The following is a 19,392-nucleotide window of genomic DNA, read 5'->3' as shown; positions in this document are numbered from 1 at the left end:
TCTTTACACGTGTCACACCCTAGCCAATACAATCCAGAAGAGGTGGAAAACGATTAAACCAAGGACTCTGCCCACAGCTCTGTGACTGTGCCCCAAACTCTAAAGACGAGGAGTACGCCGGATGTTAAGATTTTTGATGCAAAACATGAGTAACATTCGACACGACGCTAAATAATTACCGCAACCATTTGGATTTCTGAAGGAATATATTGGAATCATGGTAGTGAATTCTGTGCATTGGTTTCGGAAGGGGTTGAGGCTTCACGATAATCCATCTTTACAAGAAGCTCTGAATGGTGCGGATACGGTGCGATGTGTCTATATTTTGGACCCGTGGTTCGCAGGATCGGCTAATGTTGGAGTGAACAAATGGAGGTGGGTGATGTAGGCCTAGCTACATATAGCTAACGTATTTTCAAGTGCTGGACTCCTCGTGTTCCAGACTAACTAGCTGTCTATCAGACACTGCTTACTGCCAGCAAATATCCAACTACAGTTGACTGCTGCACTAAGTAGTTACGCGTTACAATCAACGTGACTGTTCTGACTGACCGGCTTTACCTAACGTTGTTTACATTAGGCAGCTAAATTTCTTTCAAATATTTAGAGATTTGTAAATAATTTTGATCTCAATGGAAACTGCAACACGTTTCCCTCATTTTGGATAACCGATATTATTTGAACGTCTGTAAGCTATTACCTATTTTTTATAAATCACAAGTATGTAACCACTTTTCTACGTTTTCTGAATGTGTATTTTATAAAGCAACGTGTTTGTTTGTTTTTTAGCTATTCGGGTCATTAAAAATGCGCACGCCCCTTTTGTGACTTTTTTTTCTTTATATAACTGATTTGAACACAGTAAACATGACAAAATATTGTAATGTGCCAGGCTCTTTGGTGAATTGGTTATTTGTACATTTGTTTGACGCAAAAATGTAATGGAAATACCAAGGTGTTATAGGAAAACATACACGCCAAGGTTTGCAAGCATGTAGGCTATTCGTTTACATACCAAAGATGATAACGTTACAGCCGTATCGATTACAGGGTAGAGATGGTGGTTTACGCGAGTAAAACATGTGGGGTAAGGCTTCAGTCCCTTGTCTGGACCTTACTGCATTCCTATGGACTCCTTTTTATTGCGCTTTGTAATGTATAGCGACCAGTCGCACTAGATCACTATACTGTAACGTGTATTGTTAACTTTAGAATTTATGAATTAATGTAGAAAGGAGAAATGATGAAATTAGTATCAGATTATAATTTCCATTTTGGATTAATCATTTACTTACCAAAATTCACACGTGATCTTTTACATCCTAGATTCCTGCTTGAATCTCTGGAGGACTTGGACACAAGTCTCAGAAAACTTGATTCGAGACTTTTTGTTGTACGGGGTCAGCCTGCAGAGGTATTTCCTCGACTTTTCAAGGTCAGTGTCAGTTTTTATATTTGGTAAATATTAGAGGAGCAGTCATGCTTGGTCTCATTGTGAAAGCCAAACTTTCCTGTTGTAATGGACTAAATACTGTTTTCTCTGACTGATGTGTATGCTTAGAAACATGCATGACAGTGTGATTTCTTTCTCTTTTATCTGTGCTTTCTAAACATGAGCATTGTTTCAAGCATTGCAGGACAATTGAACTGTTTATGAAATAAAATGATGAAATGTTAGTCTTGCTTAAATAACTTATTTATTGTGATGTATACAAATTGAATATTTGAAGTTGAGTTTATTGACCTGAAACTTTGAGTAGCTTGACATGTATATAACATTCTGTAATATTTTAGATCCTGTAGGCTGAGGCATCCAGAAAGATATCCACCAATAGTTGACAACAATGAAGGACATAACATTCTGTAATATTTTAGATCCTGTAGGCTGAGCCATCCAAAAAGAAATCCACCAATAGTTGACAACAATGAAGGAGAAAGACCATAGCATTCATCCAAAACTAATTCTTGTCTTGCATACTAAGACTGAGGTTTTCTTTGGCTTCCATATTAAGTACGGTATCAGAACAAAGCTATATGAAAGCAGTAAGTAGAAATTTATAGTAATTCTTGCATAACCACATGCATACTTGCTGTTTTCAGACACTCTGGCTGTTTTGATCTATTCATTTAAATTAAGACAAAGGAGAGGGCAGTAGCAAAAGATTAGTGTATGTGTTAATGAAAGCATATTTTGTTTTCCATACATGCATACCATGAACGTTGCTATGAACATTGATGGGCTCTCTTGAAAAACATCAGGCGGCTCAATGAATGTACTCAATGCAAGGGCAAAGGTCTTGGGACATGGAAAGTGCCTTCCATAGCCTAACTAATTTTCCTCACTTGCATAATTGGTGGCAATACTCACTAGTGTGCCTGGCAGTACATCCTAATGGGACTATACGTGTATATAGTATGGTAGCATGTGCTGTGAACACTGCTCCTGTGTTTCAGTGTGTTTTTCAGAAGGGGTTCCGTCTGAAAGATTCTAGCATGGTAACGAAAATGTTAAAATTTCAGAAAAAAATTCATTTAAAATGTGCAAGACCCTCTTGAACACTGGTGTAAAAGCTGAAACAATTGCTGGAGAATGTACATTTGACTAAGTCTTGATGAAAAAAAAATTCTGCACAGCTGTGAATGTGTTGTGGACTGCTGAGTAACTGCATTGGAAATGGCATCTTAACAAAGCTGCACAGGCAATGGCTTGTAGCCTACACATCTTGTGAATTGGTAAATTGGACAGTAATATGAAAAGACCTTGTCCCTCACTGGCTTGAATTCCATTGAGAAAAATTTGATTTGCTTTGTCTGTGTCAGGTAGCTGCAACATAATATGAGAACAAGGAAATAGATCAAATCTTAACATTGTCCTCAGCGCTAAAAAAATCTGCCAATAGCATCAGATTATTAAACCTATTTGTCATTATTCCTGGTCTAATGATGTTTAAAACACATATTCCCTCTCTTAGGTGAGGTAATGCATTCTGTGCCATGGCAAAGGGATGAGACCAGTCAATGGAAATGAAATTGCTTAGAGTGATTGTAGATAGACTTGAGCAAATTATTTTGAGAAATCAGAAAATTGCAGAGGATGTACAGATGTATTACTGCTGTTCAGGGTATAAGCCATAGCAGGATATAGAGGAAAGCAGGCATAGGCTTCTCCGTTGAACAGGGTCTCTGATCAGGGCTTGAGTTGCCTTTGTTTAGGCGCTGCATTACTGAATGACAGTGACACCCATTCTGGAATTCCTTACTGGTATGTTGCAAGAAGCAAAACGAGAATTAAACCCATGAGCTCTCAAAGGGTGGGCACTGACTTAAGTGCCATGCTGTCCGTGACTTTAGAACAGCTCAGACAGCCATGCATTCTGTGGCCTGTGGGTTTACTATGTGGCAAAATCATCTGCCTTCCCTGACACTTGTTAGGTATTGTTTCTTGTAGTTGAATTTATAATGTTCAGTGTACGTGAGTGCCAAAGTTATTTTATTAGAAAGATAAACCCCTTGAGATGAACCATCTTGTTTTTTTCTCTTGTTGTATTTAACACAAATATACAGAAAATACAGTACATAAAGCAAAACAACACAAATACACTCACACACACACACAGACAAAATGTAGGCATGACCTGTCCTATACAGGTATTTATTTATTTATTATTTATTATCCTTTATTTAACCAGGAAGGTCCCATTGAGATACAATATCTCTTCTGCCAGGGAGTCCTGGTCAAGATGGCAGCAGGAAAATAAAAGTTTCATATTAAAACATACCAAAGAAAATAAAAAAATAAAAAATATAATAATAAAAAAAAACAGACATACAAGGATCAGGAGCTAAAAGGCACTTGTTGCTAAAAGCAATAACATTGTTCAGTAAAAACAGATTTTAACATATTTTTATACATGTCAAGAGAGGGTAAGGATTTCAGATTAAGAATGCCTTGTAACTCATTCCAGACATGCGGGGCATGAAAGGAAAAGGCTGATTTACCCAGTTCTGTTCGAATACTTGGGACCAAAATTCTCCTCATGGTCCCAAGCTCCTGATCCTTGTATGTCTGTTTTTTTTTTATTATTATATTTTTTATTTTTTTATTTTCTTTGGTATGTTTTAATATGAAACTTTTATTTTCCTGCTGCCATCTTGACCAGGACTCCCTGGCAGAAGAGATATTGTATCTCAATGGGACCTTCCTGGTTAAATAAAGGATAATAAATAATAAATAAATAAATACCTGTAGTATGGTTTTATCAGCGTGTCTTAAGTACAACAAGGGGAGAACATGTAATCATAGCCTGCTAATTTCAGTAGGTGTCTGCTGAGTGTAGCTGCTTCATTTTTGCTTATGAATGTCACATTAAGCCATTTTAATAAATGGAGCAGGTTACATTAAATAACCATAATTGCACCAAAGATATCAGACATTGTTCATTTAAAGGCAGCATGTTTTGATTATGTTTAAAATTATTTAAAGGGTTCAAAGCCACTCTACCGTATTTTTCCATATTGGTAGCAGACTGACGTCAACATGAGTGCGTACATCAGTTATCACCTGCTGTGCGTGTATGGCAGAGAGAGAGAGCACATCTTTCTGTATGTGGATGCACTCTCATTGCAGGTTATAACATCCATTTTTCAATAATAATTTGTACAAGAGCGGTGTCAAGGGGTTCCAAGTAAAGCAGATTCGGCTTTTACTTGCACTTATGTAAGGTGAGTCTGCATGGTGCGTTACCGTTATGAAAGGGTATGGTGGCACAGATTGGCTTTAATTGCAAAAAGAAAGGGCAGATTTTCATAATCACCAATCACCAGTGCAGGTGAGTAGAATTTGGGTTCTTTAATAGCAAAGACAGGAAGCACAGGCACAATGTAGGCCAGCCATTACAAACGTATCATTAAAGGGCTTCTTTGGACATACCAAAGTGGATTTGATCATGTAATTAACATTTATCATACTGTGGCAAAGATTACGCCTTCTAATTACCTTGTTGAAAGGCGTCATGATGGGGGACGTTTTTCCTGCATTGTGAAAAAACACTAATCGAAGTGAAGTGTGCTGAATGAAAGAGAGTTGTGCAGTCTTGTCAGTGTGCCAAAAGCGTGGATGAAATTAGTTTTCCATTTTTCATGATCAGAGTTTGTGTTCTTAGGAAAGATAGAGAAAGGAAGTAACTAAACCATCCTTTAATGATGCTTGTGTGGTCTTTGGTTCGTTGGGTTTTTTGCTGAAAGGTGGCTTGATCCATGCTCTGACGGCTGGCACCTGGACACAGTTTGACCCTGCCCTGTGCCTTCTGGTGTGTAGTGACCCCTCTAACGTGATTTTATTCATCACTTCTGCTTTCGCTCTCCCTATTGTCTGTTCCCAGGAGTGGAATGTCACACGCCTCACCTTTGAGTATGACTCTGAGCCGTACGGAAAGGAGAGGGATGCCGCCATCATTAAGATGGCACAGGAATTTGGAGTGGAGACACGGGTGCAGAATTCACACACCCTCTACAACTTGGACAGGTCAGAAATGCTTAGTGTGCCGTTTTAAACAAACTTGCACAGAAGGGTCATGACAATAAAGAGAAAACTTACGTGTATTCCTTTCATGCTTTTTTACTCATGATAATGAATGTCTGTAGTTAGATACAGGACTTCTTAAAGGGATTATGGGTTAAATGTAAGATAATATAAGATTAAATAGGCCTACAGAGTTTATTTGATAATAAGAATTGCATACAAAGTGAATGTTTATGCAGTCTGTTGGGCCTCTCACTTTGTAGTTGCACCCCATGTGAAACTAAAGAACTTAACTCGTTAATAATTTGGAAGGCATCATGGACTGATGCTTGTGATGTCCAGACTGAATGGGAATGGAAGACGGTATAGCAGACGTCAGCGACGCAGCATGACCCACAGAGCAGTAGAAAGTGCTCTCGACTGTGGAACAACAGGGAGCACGGTGTGATAAAGGGCTGTGTCACCAGATTTAGGAGCGGGTGATGCTAATAGTCACTCTGGGAGGTCTCTGTGAGGAATAGCACAGTGAGGTCTGGGCTCACCCCTTTCAACCTGCTGACGAGTTTATGCATTCTCTGCCATAAAAAAAGGATGAGGTCAAATTCCAAAGTACTCAATGAAATATATTCCTGAGCAAGTCTGCCCTAAAATGGTTATGCACATTCTGAAAGATGCTAAAGCAGTCCGCTAAATTGCAGTTGTCATCATATTAGTATGTTAATCACGTGCTTATATTGTGCTAATACAATGGTTGTATAATTTGTTTTGGTAGGAGAATTTCTCTTAGGAGATGTATTTTTCCCCAGCTATTAAGAAATATTATTTTGGTAAACATTTTTAGAGTAAAGTAATGCATATTTCCCACAGTGAGTTAAAAAATTTGCAATTAAATGTTACAATTATGTAAACGTGCTTCAAACCGTTGACGTGCATAGCCTACTGTCAGCATGGAGCTCAGAGGAGGGCTGGTTATGCAGACTTCTAAAGCGTGCTGCTGCACATGACTTTCCTAACTCCCCGGCAACCGCAGTGTTTTCGTGAAAGTGCTGCCACCTGGTGGCGGCTGGCTGAGACCGGCAGTCACACTACGCAACATGTGCTGCTGGTGGGAGGCGAGATTGCAGCGCAAATCAGTCACCCTCGCAGACATGTGCTTACAGACGCGCTCTTCCGTGCTGCAGCACGCACATGGAGGCCTCCTGACACAGGGGATGTCTGGCAGGAAATGATCCAATGGGAGGGGATAACTGTGTGTACCGATATAGATGCCGTTGTATAAGCTAGAGCGCAGGTCATAGTCTTGCGATTAGAGTAAATAAGACAGTCACCGGCTTTTAAGGCTTTTTAAAAAATGGGTTTTCCCATTTGATTTATGATTCCTTCATAAAATGTATTTGATGTGTTGTGTTCCTGACTAAAGTGCTTTAAGACCAGAATATTCCCCTTTCCCTGACGAATTATGGTAATTTCTGGTCATTTCTCCTGTCAGTCATTATTATAAATTTTTTAAATATATTTATTTATTGATGGTTGCTGACATAATTATAGCTTTAATAATATGAGTAATACACTCAGCATTAATTTATTGGGGCACAACATCTGCAGAACAAATGAACAGATCAATTGGTGTCTTTTTTTATTCCCTCTGGAAAATTTCCAGTGACTCATTCGTAAAGATATACATTTGTCATCTGGAAATATGAATTGCCTTATTCCTTTATCTGGTGATGATACATGATAAATGTTTGAATGGTTTTAGAATGGTTTTCCTCTCTCTGACTGTCCATTGAAAAGCTGTGTGGTACTGAGGCTTTCTGGGCTCCTCCCGAACAGAATAATTGAACTGAACAACAACAGCCCCCCACTGACCTTCAAGAGGTTCCAGGCCATAGTCAATCGCTTGGGACTCCCCAAGAGGCCCCTGACAACGGTTACTAAGCAGCAGCTGGACAGCTGTCGGACTTCCATCTCGGACAACCACAACGAGCGCTACGGTGTACCCTCCCTGGAGGAGCTGGGTGAGGGACCTGCAACACTCTGTCTGTCAGTCTGTCTGACTCCTCCCCTCTTTAGAGACCATGCCATACGGTCATAACCAAAACCCCCTTTTGTTGTAAGCCACAATATACTTATTGACCGCTTTGGGTACTTTTTGATGATATATTGAACTAGTCCCTAGCGCATGTGTTGTTATATTGAATTTGTGTCAGTACCAAAGTTAGCTGCACAGTTGCATGTATTGACAGAACACTTGTATTTCTGTATTTTCCTTGTCAGTTTGTGCACTGGTTTTTATGATGTTTAGAAGACCTTTGGAAAAAAGTGCCGTTGCTATTTTTTCATACGGCGGCTAATGCTTTCAATCGATTGTTTTGATCGATTTCCTCTTAAGAGGTCAGTTGCATCACTGCTGTCTGTGCCCGCCTTTAAGCCCACGGGTGTCTGACCTCACAACGGATCTTGGGCACGCACGATAACATGGCCTTGACGTAGTTCACCGCTTCCTGTTTTGCAGGCTTTAAAACGCATGGACTGAGCCCGGCGGTGTGGAAAGGGGGCGAGACGGAGGCCCTAGAACGTTTGAGCAAACACTTGGACCGAAAGGTACACGGTCCTCTGGCTCTTTTTTCACAGCCATCCATCAATTAACCCTTTAAGGTGTCAGAAATATGCAATTTGAATGTCCTTAACCGAACATTCTAGCGCTGATGTAACAATAACCGCTGGTAATTGCTGGTAAAAAAAGACATTCCAAAAACCTACTATTTAAAAGTTTAAGACTTGTGTGATGATGTCACTAGGAATTACTAATAAGGCTCCCTTGTCCATTGGGCTCATCTGTTATGGAATACATTGTCAGTCACATGCTACTGTGTAAAACGAATGGACCAGCAATGAAAAAGTCACCTGTGAGTAAGAGATTCCCGCTCTCTGCCCTTTGCATATAATCTTCATTCTTTATGACTGTTTAGGCTTGGGTAGCGAATTTCGAAAGACTCCGGATAAACATCTGCTCACTGATTGCCAGCCCCACCGGCTTGAGTCCCTACTTGCGGTTTGGCTGTCTGTCGTGTCGCCTGTTTTACTATGATCTACGGGAGCTGTACATGAAGGTGAGAGCTCATGTTTCATTATATAGAGCCTGTTTATTCCATTTACGTTTTTCACTGCTTGCGTAGTCAGCTCGTGTCTGATAACAATTGTGTACTTTGTAAAAAGCATAAACATATACATATGACTTTGTTAAAAAAAATTTTTTTTAAATCCATAGTTTATTATTTATCTAGCACTCTTCATTGTTTACTCTGCCATTGCTTAAAGGTTAATTTGATGATGGTGATGCAATCAACAACAAGATTTTATGAATAAACAATCAATCCAATTCGAAGCTGTATTATTGTTGCTGATGTAATCCCATTTGTCATTGAAATTGTGGCAGATCTTAGTGGTGTCCTTCATTCAGGTGAAAATCCCTGCTGTCTTGTGGCTCAGTGGAGAAGAAAATATTGCTGCTGAATTTCTAACCCAATTTCTAACAAGAGAGCTGTGCTCAGTGTTCAGATCGGCTGTCCATTTGATATCATGGCGGTGACCGACACCCTGAATTTGCCCCAATTTCTGTGTGATTGGATGCGGGCACGTCAAAAACAAGAAAGCTGTGCTTGTGTTTCCTCAAGTCCTTTCCCTGGAGTGCTCCAATAATAGCTCAGTTGATGAGACAATTGAATACTGTCACTGGGTAAAAATGAATGGATGGATGCCTTTAATCATGTTCAGTGCTGTGGAAAATACAGTTGGCCTATGTGTTAGTCTTTCTTGCAGTTATTTTAAAGGAATCGATACAGAGTTTGATGTGCAGGAAATGAAGTGCTGTCTAATCCTCCACTTTCACCCCTGCCCAGGTGCGGAAGCACTCCACCCCCCCCCTCTCGCTTTTCGGACAGCTGCTGTGGAGGGAGTTCTTCTACACGGCCGCCACCAACAACCCCAACTTCGACCGCATGGAGGGGAACCCCATCTGCGTGCAGATCCCCTGGGACCACAACCCCGAGGCGCTGGCCAAGTGGGCGGAGGGTCGCACGGGGTACCCCTGGATCGACGCCATCATGACCCAGCTGCGGCAGGAGGGCTGGATCCACCACCTGGCCCGGCATGCCGTGGCCTGCTTCCTGACCAGGGGGGACCTGTGGCTCAGCTGGGAGAGCGGCATGAGGGTACGGGCCCTTCCTGCCACAACGCGGGGCACCTTTCACTGCTTGGGGGCACCTTCTTTCTTCTCATCTGTAATGTATAAAGATTTTAGTGGTGTACCAAAATTTCTGTAATTTTGTATTATCTGCGCATTGGATTGCAATGAATTCACCCCCAATGCCGGCACCATGTATTGTACCCTTTCTACAGTACAAGTGCTTTGAGGATAAGAACACCAGTATTGAATGTAGATTGTGTGTACCAGTGGTCGCACTAGCCCATGGAATGCTACATCCTTGGAACGCAGGACATTTCAAAATCTGCGTTTTACACCGATTCACTTGCGTTCTGATGAAAATAACTAGTTTTGCCATAGTATGCCCACTCACACTTAATAACACCATAAATGTATGCATTATTTTAAAGTGAGGAGGAATTTCATCTCCGGTAATGAGCCGGTTTGGAGGGGATTGGTGTGTACGAGGTGTACTGAGGTGCCTGCTCTCCCCCAGGTGTTTGATGAGCTGCTGCTGGATGCAGACTACAGCGTGAACGCGGGCAGCTGGATGTGGCTCTCCTGCAGCGCGTTCTTCCAGCAGTTCTTCCACTGCTACTGCCCGGTCGGCTTCGGCCGCCGCACCGACCCCAGCGGAGATTACATCAGGTGGGCGCCGCGACACCGCAGCGCGAGGGAAATCACACGCCCCGTAACACAGAGCCCTGCGTCACAACGTGCAGTGAACCTCACCTCTTTAACTGGGCCAACTGTGTCATCTGATGATCGTAAAGAATGTACTAGGAGAGAGTTCGGAATTCCATTTTGTAATAGTTTGTGATACTGTACCTTCTACGATCAACAGTGCCTGTTTCACCGAAAGTGCTTAGGATTGTCAGTGCAGGGAAAGCTGTGTGATGTCACAGGCTTGTCAAACGATCTATTGACCGTGATTTTTTGTGCAGATGACAACATACTTTAGCATTTGTTTTTCAGTTAAAGAAAGGTCTGGCATCATGACCGCAAAAGGGCATTTCAGAATGTATAGAATAAATGTTAGCAGTGAATAGTCACCCGTTCCCACATTGAGTTGACTGGGTGCATTGTTCTTTGGATGTAGAAGATACATACCACAGCTCAAGGACTATCCGAACAGATACATCTATGAGCCATGGAAAGCCCCAGAGACAGTGCAGAAGGCAGCAAACTGTGTGGTTGGCAAGGACTACCCCAAGCCCATGATCAACCACGCAGAGGGCAGCCGCCTCAACATCGAGAGGATGAAGCAGATCTACCAGCAGCTGTCGCACTACAAAGGGCTCAGTGAGTGACCCGCAGCTCCTCTGTAATACACAACTTTGATATCACATTAGGCACATATAAAGCTAATTTAAATACAATTCAATTTTAATGCAAGCTTAAAATACAAATAGCATATTTAGCACCTAAAGTGGAACATCTCAATTGGTAAAATTGCATTGCATAAAATGCATAAGCAACTACCTTAATATGCACATACAGTATATAAAACCACCTGACTTACACGCTATGACTTTCTGCAACCAAAAGAAGGTTAGTCATTTATCTGAAAATATCTACCTAGGCATGATATTTTGTGTGCGTGTGTGTTTTTGTTGGTAAAAACAAACATCCGATCAGCTTATTTATACCTTAGCTTCTAAGTAACAGCACCCTGAAAGTAAAAAGTAGCAGTTACCATAGCAATGGAAATGGTGCCCTGTTTCTACACTGTTCCTCCTGTTTAGTCATCTTCAATGGTGAATTCATAACAAGCCAGTCAAAGTTTCAGGATTAGTCTTAATATTCCCACCAAGCTGTTTCTCTCTTAAAATACTCACTATGATCCCACTTATTTATTTATTTTTCTCTCAAATTTCAGTCTACTGTTCTTAATGAGGCCACTATCCTGTCCCTTTAACCTGTCCCCTATGGCAAAGCCTCTCAGGTCTAATGTATCTGAACTGCACTGCGCTAATATAATTTCATGTCAAGCCTGCATTGCTGTCAAACTGCCAAACAGCTGTTTTCAGAATTTTTGAATCAAAACCTCACAAATGACATCATTATATCAGCAGGAGCACTTTGTTGAATGCACAAAGCCACCATCTGTGCCGGATGCATCATATTTGATTGGTTTGTCATTTAATGTTACGATCATGGGTGGGCACAAATAAAAACTCATCCCACTAAGTAATCACACCCTAGAGGCCCAATAGTGACAGGAGCAATTTCTTTTTTTGTTGAATAAGGATAATTTTCCTCCTCAGGGGTAGCCCTGTTATGAATTGTAGGTTTTGACATTTATGAATGGCAAGGAGCTGAATGTCAATTTTATGGCCCATTTCTACGTGGAGTATTTTAAACGTCATTAGTTTCGTAATTCTCTCCTGAGTGACAATTTGACATGAGCATTTGGCACTATTCACAAGTTGTTATCAAACCCATTATCATTACAATAATTAATGTGATATAGTTGATGTTGAAATCAGTCTGGTGCAGTTTTCAAACCATATATCATTCATATGATTTTTTATTTATTTTTAATCAAATATGAGGTGAACTACAACAGTGGTGTCTTTGTTTTGCATGTATTCTTATCTGGGTATTTTCCACAAAAAATATAAAACCAAAAAACAGCTAATTTCAGATCTGTTACATAGTGGACAGTCTTGTGTTTGTTGCGAAGTCACAACACGGGCCTCTTAAAATTCACAGAGACTTATGAAATGTGAAAGTGACCAACTCTGTTCTTGTATGCTGTTACTTCTCTTGATGTCGCCACATCCTGAACCTTTTCTTTAAAGTCAAATTGATTTATAAACTAGCAATAAAAGATCCTGCTGCTGTGCGTTTTTCATTCTGCAGTGATAATGAGGCCCACTACGACATCCATGCCTGATGCTACTGATTTTTCAGGTTTGCTGGCCTCTGTTCCCAGCATTCAGGAAGAGGCTGAGCCACCAATGACAGACGACTCAAAGGCCCACAGCAGCAGTACCAGTGGTAAGACTCACCCGACACATTCTGTTCTGTCCTGTGCTGTATGTTTGACGAAGCGCATTGGATAGAGGGAGGAGTCTACTGCTTGAGCTGTAGCCTTCACATGAATTAACTTGCAGAACAGCAGTCAGTTTCATGAACTGACAATGTCCATGCAGGAAGCTGAGATATACAATATCCCCTCCATATTATATTATATTATAATCTTCTCAGGCAGTGTGTAAGCAATGGTTGGGATGTGATGGGGAAGTATGACAGCCTTCATGATGTACAGTATTAATTGCAGCTCTGGATTGGGATGAAAAACAGCAAATACAGTTTGCTGGAAATATAGCAAACTGTAATGGTGTTTGGTGCCCCCTGCTGGATGTTTTAGACAGGACCACAGTCACAGTCAGGGGCGCATTGCTGTCGGACTCGAGATCCACACCGGCATACGGGCAGTCCAAAGTGAATTAATATACTTTCCGATGCCAGTACAAGCCCTCACAGGGGACCAATGAACTTCCCATGACGTTCCTAATTTAATCATTGTCCTATCTCAGAAGAAATGCCTTTCATACGCTGTACTTGGTGATAACAATTTTGTCCAAAAATAGCGCCTCAACCTATGACATGGAGAGGCTACACGGACTCTACATGCAATCAGAGTGTGAATTAAGTTCATTGCTGCTATTTACAGAATGGAAACAAATACAGAAACTAATACACTATTAGTAGTAAAACTACATTGTTTACTGTTGTACTTCTTAGAGATCTAATTTATTTATGATTTATAATTGTGTGTGTGTGTGTGTGTGTTTTAAGTTTCCATATAAAACCCTTCAATTACAAATATACAACCTACTGTTTAATATATTGTATGCACATGGTGGCCTTTTCACTGCATATATAGTGTAGGGTCCAAGCTGAAGTCTTGGAGGTTTAATGTCAATTAGCAGCCAAGTTTTGAAACTCTAGGTTCTGTATTTTGTCAGGGTTATAACGTACTGGGCACAACCTTTTTAAATGCAATCTGTTCTTGGTTAGCCCCGGGAGGTTAGCCCTTCTTTTATCTTATAGTCATTTTCTACTATTAACGGCTGTGGATAATGAACAATGATGCTTTTAGCTGAAGCCCCGTATTGACTTCATGGGATGTGGAGGAGTAAGGGTTCTGAAGGGGCTTCTGTGGTTCCAGGTTCGTTTGCCACGCATCAGCACAGGCAGCTGCCTGTAAGGAAGAGAGGCAGGCCATCAGAGCTGCAGACAGCTGAGAAAGTCCCCCAGCCCAAAGTTCAGCGCACCAGCACCACAGAAGAGAAGGCAGGTGACCAGTAGTAGTGTCAGGTACAGAGGAACCCAGTTCAAAACTTGCTAAATAAAACCTGTTTTATTTACTTAGTCCCAGAATAGCACTGCACAATATCGGTTAATATCTATACTGGCCAGTGTGCCAGTGATCTATAGTAATTACACTTATATGTGCTAATCTCATTCGTATGAGTGTTCTAAATGCAAAGGACAGAAAGTCAAGGATATAAAGCTGAACATACATATGGAGTCATTCCATGACTGTTGGAAGTGTGGCATATGTCACTCTTGGCCTATGACATTATTGCATTCTTGGTGTACTAAAGCTATTGGATGAATAACAAATTGTTCAGATTTCAGTCAGAAAGAGTTATTGATTTTTGGCAAAATGCAGAGCTCAAATGATCCAGTATCATCGTCTGGGCTGCTAGCCAGTACTCAAGCTGTGGCATACAATGTGTTTTTCTTTTAGGCAAGAAATGACTGTTTTCTGTACTTATCCATATCCTAATCCATATCAAATTTTTAATTCTGACATGTTAAAAGATATGTAAAATTGATGTCTGCCTGGTAACTTCAGTATAGCTTTTTGGCTGCATTTTCATGAGTCACAGTTTCATACACAGTTTTTATAATTTTTGTCAAATAATTTATTTTTTCATTCTCTGGAAATTTTTACATTTGCTTTAAGATTAATTTGGTTTCATAATTAAAATATTTTATGTTTTTGGGAAATGCTAGTATGTATTTGGAAATTAACCACAGCTAAGTTTGGATGAACCAATCTCATACTAAGTCAGGCTTTTGCAAGGCGTATTTTCAGATGTGTTTTTCATTCAGTCAGTGTAAGACAATTTAATATGCCTTAAGTGCATATAGAGTAATTGTCAATCACATCATAGAAGGATTACTATACGGTAAAATGTGTGTGCAAGAACATACACATTAATGCTATGTAACAGTAGTTTAAAAGTAATCTATTCTGACTCTTTTTATGGGCTGTGAGTTTTTCTGAAAAGTTAACATCTAACATTACCCTGTTTCTGTGTAATATGTGCAGTATATCTGTAACCTATCCAGGAATGCTGATCATTGAGCACTTTTTTTACAACTCTGATCATCTCCCTCCTTATCTCTATGTGTGTCTGTGTGGGTGTCTTTGTCTTGCAGACGATTGCCATGTCTGAATGCTGAGGAGCCCGCTGTTTCCTGTGCTTCCTTCCTCTGTGGGCATGACCAGGATATGAAACACATACAGTACAATAGCAAAATTATATCTAGCATTAAAAAAAACAAGCACAACCATTAGCGACAACAAAGCTATGCCGATTATTCTCCAGCAGCAACAAAGAAAAGTAACGAGAACGCTGTCCCAGATCAGCTTTTCTGAACCAGGATTCATTCTTTAGTTTGATTCCAAATTAGAGGATTTTGGTTCTCCAAAGCATTTGTGAAGAGTGTGTGCATACCCAGCCAAATTATGAGTGTGGTCTGATTGGTTTTGTTGATTTGATTCCAGGTACAATAGATTTCCATTAACCATTCAGCAAAGGGTACATTTATGAAGTTAGAAAACCTGATTTATCTGAGCGATCGCAATCATATGCCGAGCGTTATAGTGAGAAAGAGCAGATTGTGCAGTAACATATTGGAATGTGTGTCATTACTCAACGACTTGCATAACTAAGTAATCCTCATCATGGGAGGTGTGCCGTCAGCACAGATATTCATGCGTAGGTAATTTTTTATACACCTATTACCCTAGGTACTTCACAGCAATACAATCATTGGCAGCCCTGTGCTTTAATATCCAGTTTACATCCATTACATTCAATTACAGGCATTTAGCAAACGCTCTTATCCAGCATTTACATAGTATCCATTTATACAGCTGGATATATACTGAAGCAATACCTTGCTCAAGGGTACAACAGCAATGCTTTAGGTCACAAGACCAACTCCTTACCCATTACACTACACTGCCGCCCTACACAACCACCACAATTAAACTGGGAAAATGTGGAAATGACTGGTTTGAAGTTGCCATTCATTCAAAAGCAGATAAGGAAGTTTTGAGATGGGTGCAGGGCTCATTAACAGTGTGCCAAACCGTCCGTTTGATTTCAACTTGTGTGCCGTTTTTGAAGCTTTGAGCTTATAGTGCAGATTCCTTTTTGTAAAGAGACCTGTGAGGGAAAGATCCGATGAGCTGAAGCTTAAAATGGATCATTGAATGAGGTTTTTAATCGGTAGCTGTGCACACCGTTAAACGAGGAAATGAGAACGGCAGGCTGAGAGATCAGGTCCTCCTTCTGAAACAAAATGAATGTCTTAGACAAGCAAATATTGAATGTAAAGCATTGATAATGGGCTTATTATGAAGGATGTTCTGGATGGATGTTATGATTAAGGATCGTTCATTTTCTCAGTTCTTTGGTTGTACGATTTTAGGGCAATTTTTTGATTTGTTATATATATGCACTGTATATTAGAATATTGCCACCACCCTAGTTATACAAAAAAAGGCCGTCAGTTTGAATTTGTGAGCAATTCATCTGAACGTCGTAAGCCTGAGTATGAAGGCAGAACCTATGAAATATTTTGGCCCATAATGGATGGTTTTCATTTCCATTTAACAGTTGTTGGAATGACCTTCAGGTAATTATCTACAAAAATTGGTTGTCAGAGGGGTTGAATGACAGGTACTTGGATGCAGGTTGCGAGTAGGTATATCTACACTGCAGCATTGTTACAGAGCAAATAAGGTTTGGCGGTGGAGTGGAGTTGGATGTAAGCTCAGGAAAATCATTTAAAGAAAAGAGAAATATAAACCGTATAGCTGGGCTCTATTAATTTGACCAAAAGATGTTGGTACATTGTAAAACGCTCTGCTGGTGTAATGTTGTGGCTCTGATCCCAAGATGGAAAAGAACCAAGAACCAATTAATGTCAAATTGTCAGCTGGGGACTGAATGAGGCATTATGGTGGCTGAAGGGGAAACCTGGGCTGGTTTCATGGTTTTTCTGTCTTTTTCCATTTGGAGTGAATAAGCTGTTTTCCGTGGTTGAGTAATACCACCAAACCAGAAACACTTCGGACATTTTGCCTTGGCTTTCATGGTAATCGCAGTGTGTGCAAACACAGGGGTCTTGAATTGGAAATGAATTGGTGTACCAATAAGCAAGAACAGACTTGTTTAACATTCAGTGTTAGGGACACTCTTAGTGGTCTAGCGCTCACACTATTAGCATAAGTAATCCAGGTTGAGTGTAAAACACAGAAGCAAATTCCATGAAACAAACTGAAGAGATCACTCTTAATGCTCTTGGGAGTTTAAATGCTTTTACACTTGAACATTGAGCAAATTGGCACATTCATATTTCAGGCTCAGAAGTCTTAGAACAAACTCAATGTAAAATGTCCTTTAGCCTTTGATTTCTGATTGGAGCAGATTAGGGGTTGTTCCATCTTGCAGTAATAAACAGTAAAGATTTTCATTTCTGCATAGAAGCAGTATTGGCGTAGATATGTGTGTGACCTTTTGCAGAACAATATAAGTGCAAATACTTACCCAGCTAGATCACTAAATACAGTATTTCAGTGGTTGCTTTTGTTTGTTTGCTTTTTGCCTTTGGCTTTATTTTTAGAGAGCAGCTTTGCCACGTAAATTGTGAAAAAGAAGCCCAACAAAATTCGATAAACCGAATCATTTCACAGAGCAGACCACACTTTTATGTGAAGTTCCTCCATTAATTTTATGGAGCACTACTTTTAAACAATACACAATAAAGCCTAGCCAACCAATTTTAGTCCGGTTAAAATTTTTGAGCGTTTTTATTGGCAATAAAGAGATGAAATTATTGGAGACAACAAGACTTGTCTACATTTATCATCAATGATAGATGATCTGCATATGTAAGAAAATGCTACACAATTTTATGACAAGGAAAAATGATCTCACAGAAGAAATTGCTATACTGATATTGAGTAATGTGAATGGAAACTCGTTGTGAGTAATTATATGGTTATGGGTAAGTCTGGCCAACACTGCAGTATCTTTGTGTGGGTGTAAAAAAATCATATTGTGTGTTTCTACACTGAAAATCTGTCTTCTGGAAGACACGTTCTACATTTTTTTTTTTTAAATGTGGCATCGTAGTGGCTTCCATTCACCACAGGGAAATGGGTATTGCACAACTCTAAAAATGTTTTCTTAACATTGTTTTCATGTGGTAACATTTTATGGAAATATTTTGTACCTGGAAGTGCAATGTTTGTTTCGAATTGTATACCTCTTCAAATTGTACAAGAATGTGTTCCATTTGTTCAAATGTTTAAGTATCCAGTCCTTAAATGTTTTTCCGGTAGATACCTGAGGTGGCTGTGTCAAATATTGACACATGGCCTTTTTGCTAGTTTTCTTCTTTATTATTAATATAATTCATTTTATAAACTTTTGTGAAATGGATGTATTATACATATTTTGTTGTGCTTGTTTTTACATAATTTGTAAAGTGTAAATACCTTTTTCCCTAATTAAAAGCAGCTTCTGTAAGTAACCATCAAGTGATGCGTATGTGTGTATTTAAAAGGTCTGCCTTTGGTGTACATTGTTATGATGGAAGAAAATCACAGCTAAAACCAACCTGTTCATGTATTTATTATCTGTAATATTTACTCTTTGCCAGTAGAGGGCGGCAACAGTAATGCAGTTTCTCAAATGAACAACAAATGTTGCTGCTGGAAAACTGTATTTGTAAAGCTATGATTTGCTATGGATGCTTCGGATGTCATAAATACTTTGATGTTCATAGGCTCTAAACGGAAATGGCGTAAAATGTGAATATTGGTATAGTGCGAGACTAGAATTCTCATTGCATATCATCTGGAACTGTTTAATTTGCATTTAGTCTGTGAGCACTCCAGAGCAGTTAAAATGCTTTGCGTTGCCAAAACTTTATATAAATTTTTTTTAAACTAAGCAATGCTTACATATTACAAACCACCTCTGCACTTATGTCCTATAACATTACTGTAATGCAGTTCCTTTTGATGATATCACTGGCACTTGTGACCTCATCAGTACAAGCTGCAGAGGAATTCATTGCAGTGATTGAAGTCCATTTACACTGCCAATGCTGTGTCAGCTGTAATGCAGTGTTGCTGAATCTGGGCTTGTGTAAATCCCCTCGTATAGCCATGAAGTCATATTGCCTTGAAATGCATCTTTACCTTAATTAGTTACTACACACTTGTACATACCATAATCCAAGATGGAATTTTACTTTTCTAGCATTGGTTCTCTGATGACACACCCTTCACCCAATTTGAAAGTCAAAGTAGCCAGAGCATTAGTCCACACTGCTGCTC

The 19,392-nt window shown here is 39.8% G+C and overlaps 1 protein-coding gene across 3 annotated transcripts; it reads left to right on the top strand.

The window, feature by feature from the left end:
- The first annotated feature begins 29 nt into the window (after positions 1-29).
- On the top strand, positions 30-18,588 carry LOC135255276 (cryptochrome-2-like). 3 transcript variants are annotated; one of them, XM_064336228.1, is made up of 12 exons: positions 30-375; positions 1,327-1,435; positions 5,382-5,524; positions 7,355-7,539; positions 8,037-8,125; positions 8,494-8,634; positions 9,424-9,735; positions 10,225-10,376; positions 10,828-11,030; positions 12,645-12,731; positions 13,909-14,033; positions 15,192-18,588. In XM_064336228.1, exons 1-12 carry the CDS (start codon positions 218-220, stop codon positions 15,213-15,215), a joined length of 1,728 nt encoding a protein of 575 aa, XP_064192298.1. In that variant the 5' UTR covers positions 30-217; the 3' UTR covers positions 15,216-18,588. The 3 variants fall into 3 exon arrangements, with proteins under 3 accessions (XP_064192298.1, XP_064192296.1, XP_064192297.1); XM_064336226.1 differs by having other exon boundaries at positions 12,594-12,731; XM_064336227.1 differs by having other exon boundaries at positions 12,594-12,731; positions 13,909-14,057.
- Positions 18,589-19,392: the final 804 nt, after the last annotated feature.

The sequence above is a fragment of the Anguilla rostrata genome, chromosome 5 (genome assembly GCF_018555375.3).
Source record: "Anguilla rostrata isolate EN2019 chromosome 5, ASM1855537v3, whole genome shotgun sequence".
In the NCBI taxonomy this organism is placed as follows: Eukaryota; Metazoa; Chordata; class Actinopteri; order Anguilliformes; family Anguillidae; genus Anguilla; species Anguilla rostrata.
Note: the sequence above shows the minus strand (reverse complement) of the source record. Positions and strands in the feature narration are given on the sequence as shown.

Bases quoted from the DNA above. Each gene is read 5' to 3' on its own strand.
- LOC135255276 (XM_064336226.1), top strand. From the start codon at position 218: ATGGTAGTGAATTCTGTGCATTGGTTTCGGAAGGGGTTGAGGCTTCAC. The intron at 376-1,326 runs GTGGGTGATGTA...TTTACATCCTAG, and splicing joins GTTGGAGTGAACAAATGGAG to ATTCCTGCTTGAATCTCTGG. The intron at 11,031-12,593 runs GTGAGTGACCCG...TTCATTCTGCAG, and splicing joins GTCGCACTACAAAGGGCTCA to TGATAATGAGGCCCACTACG.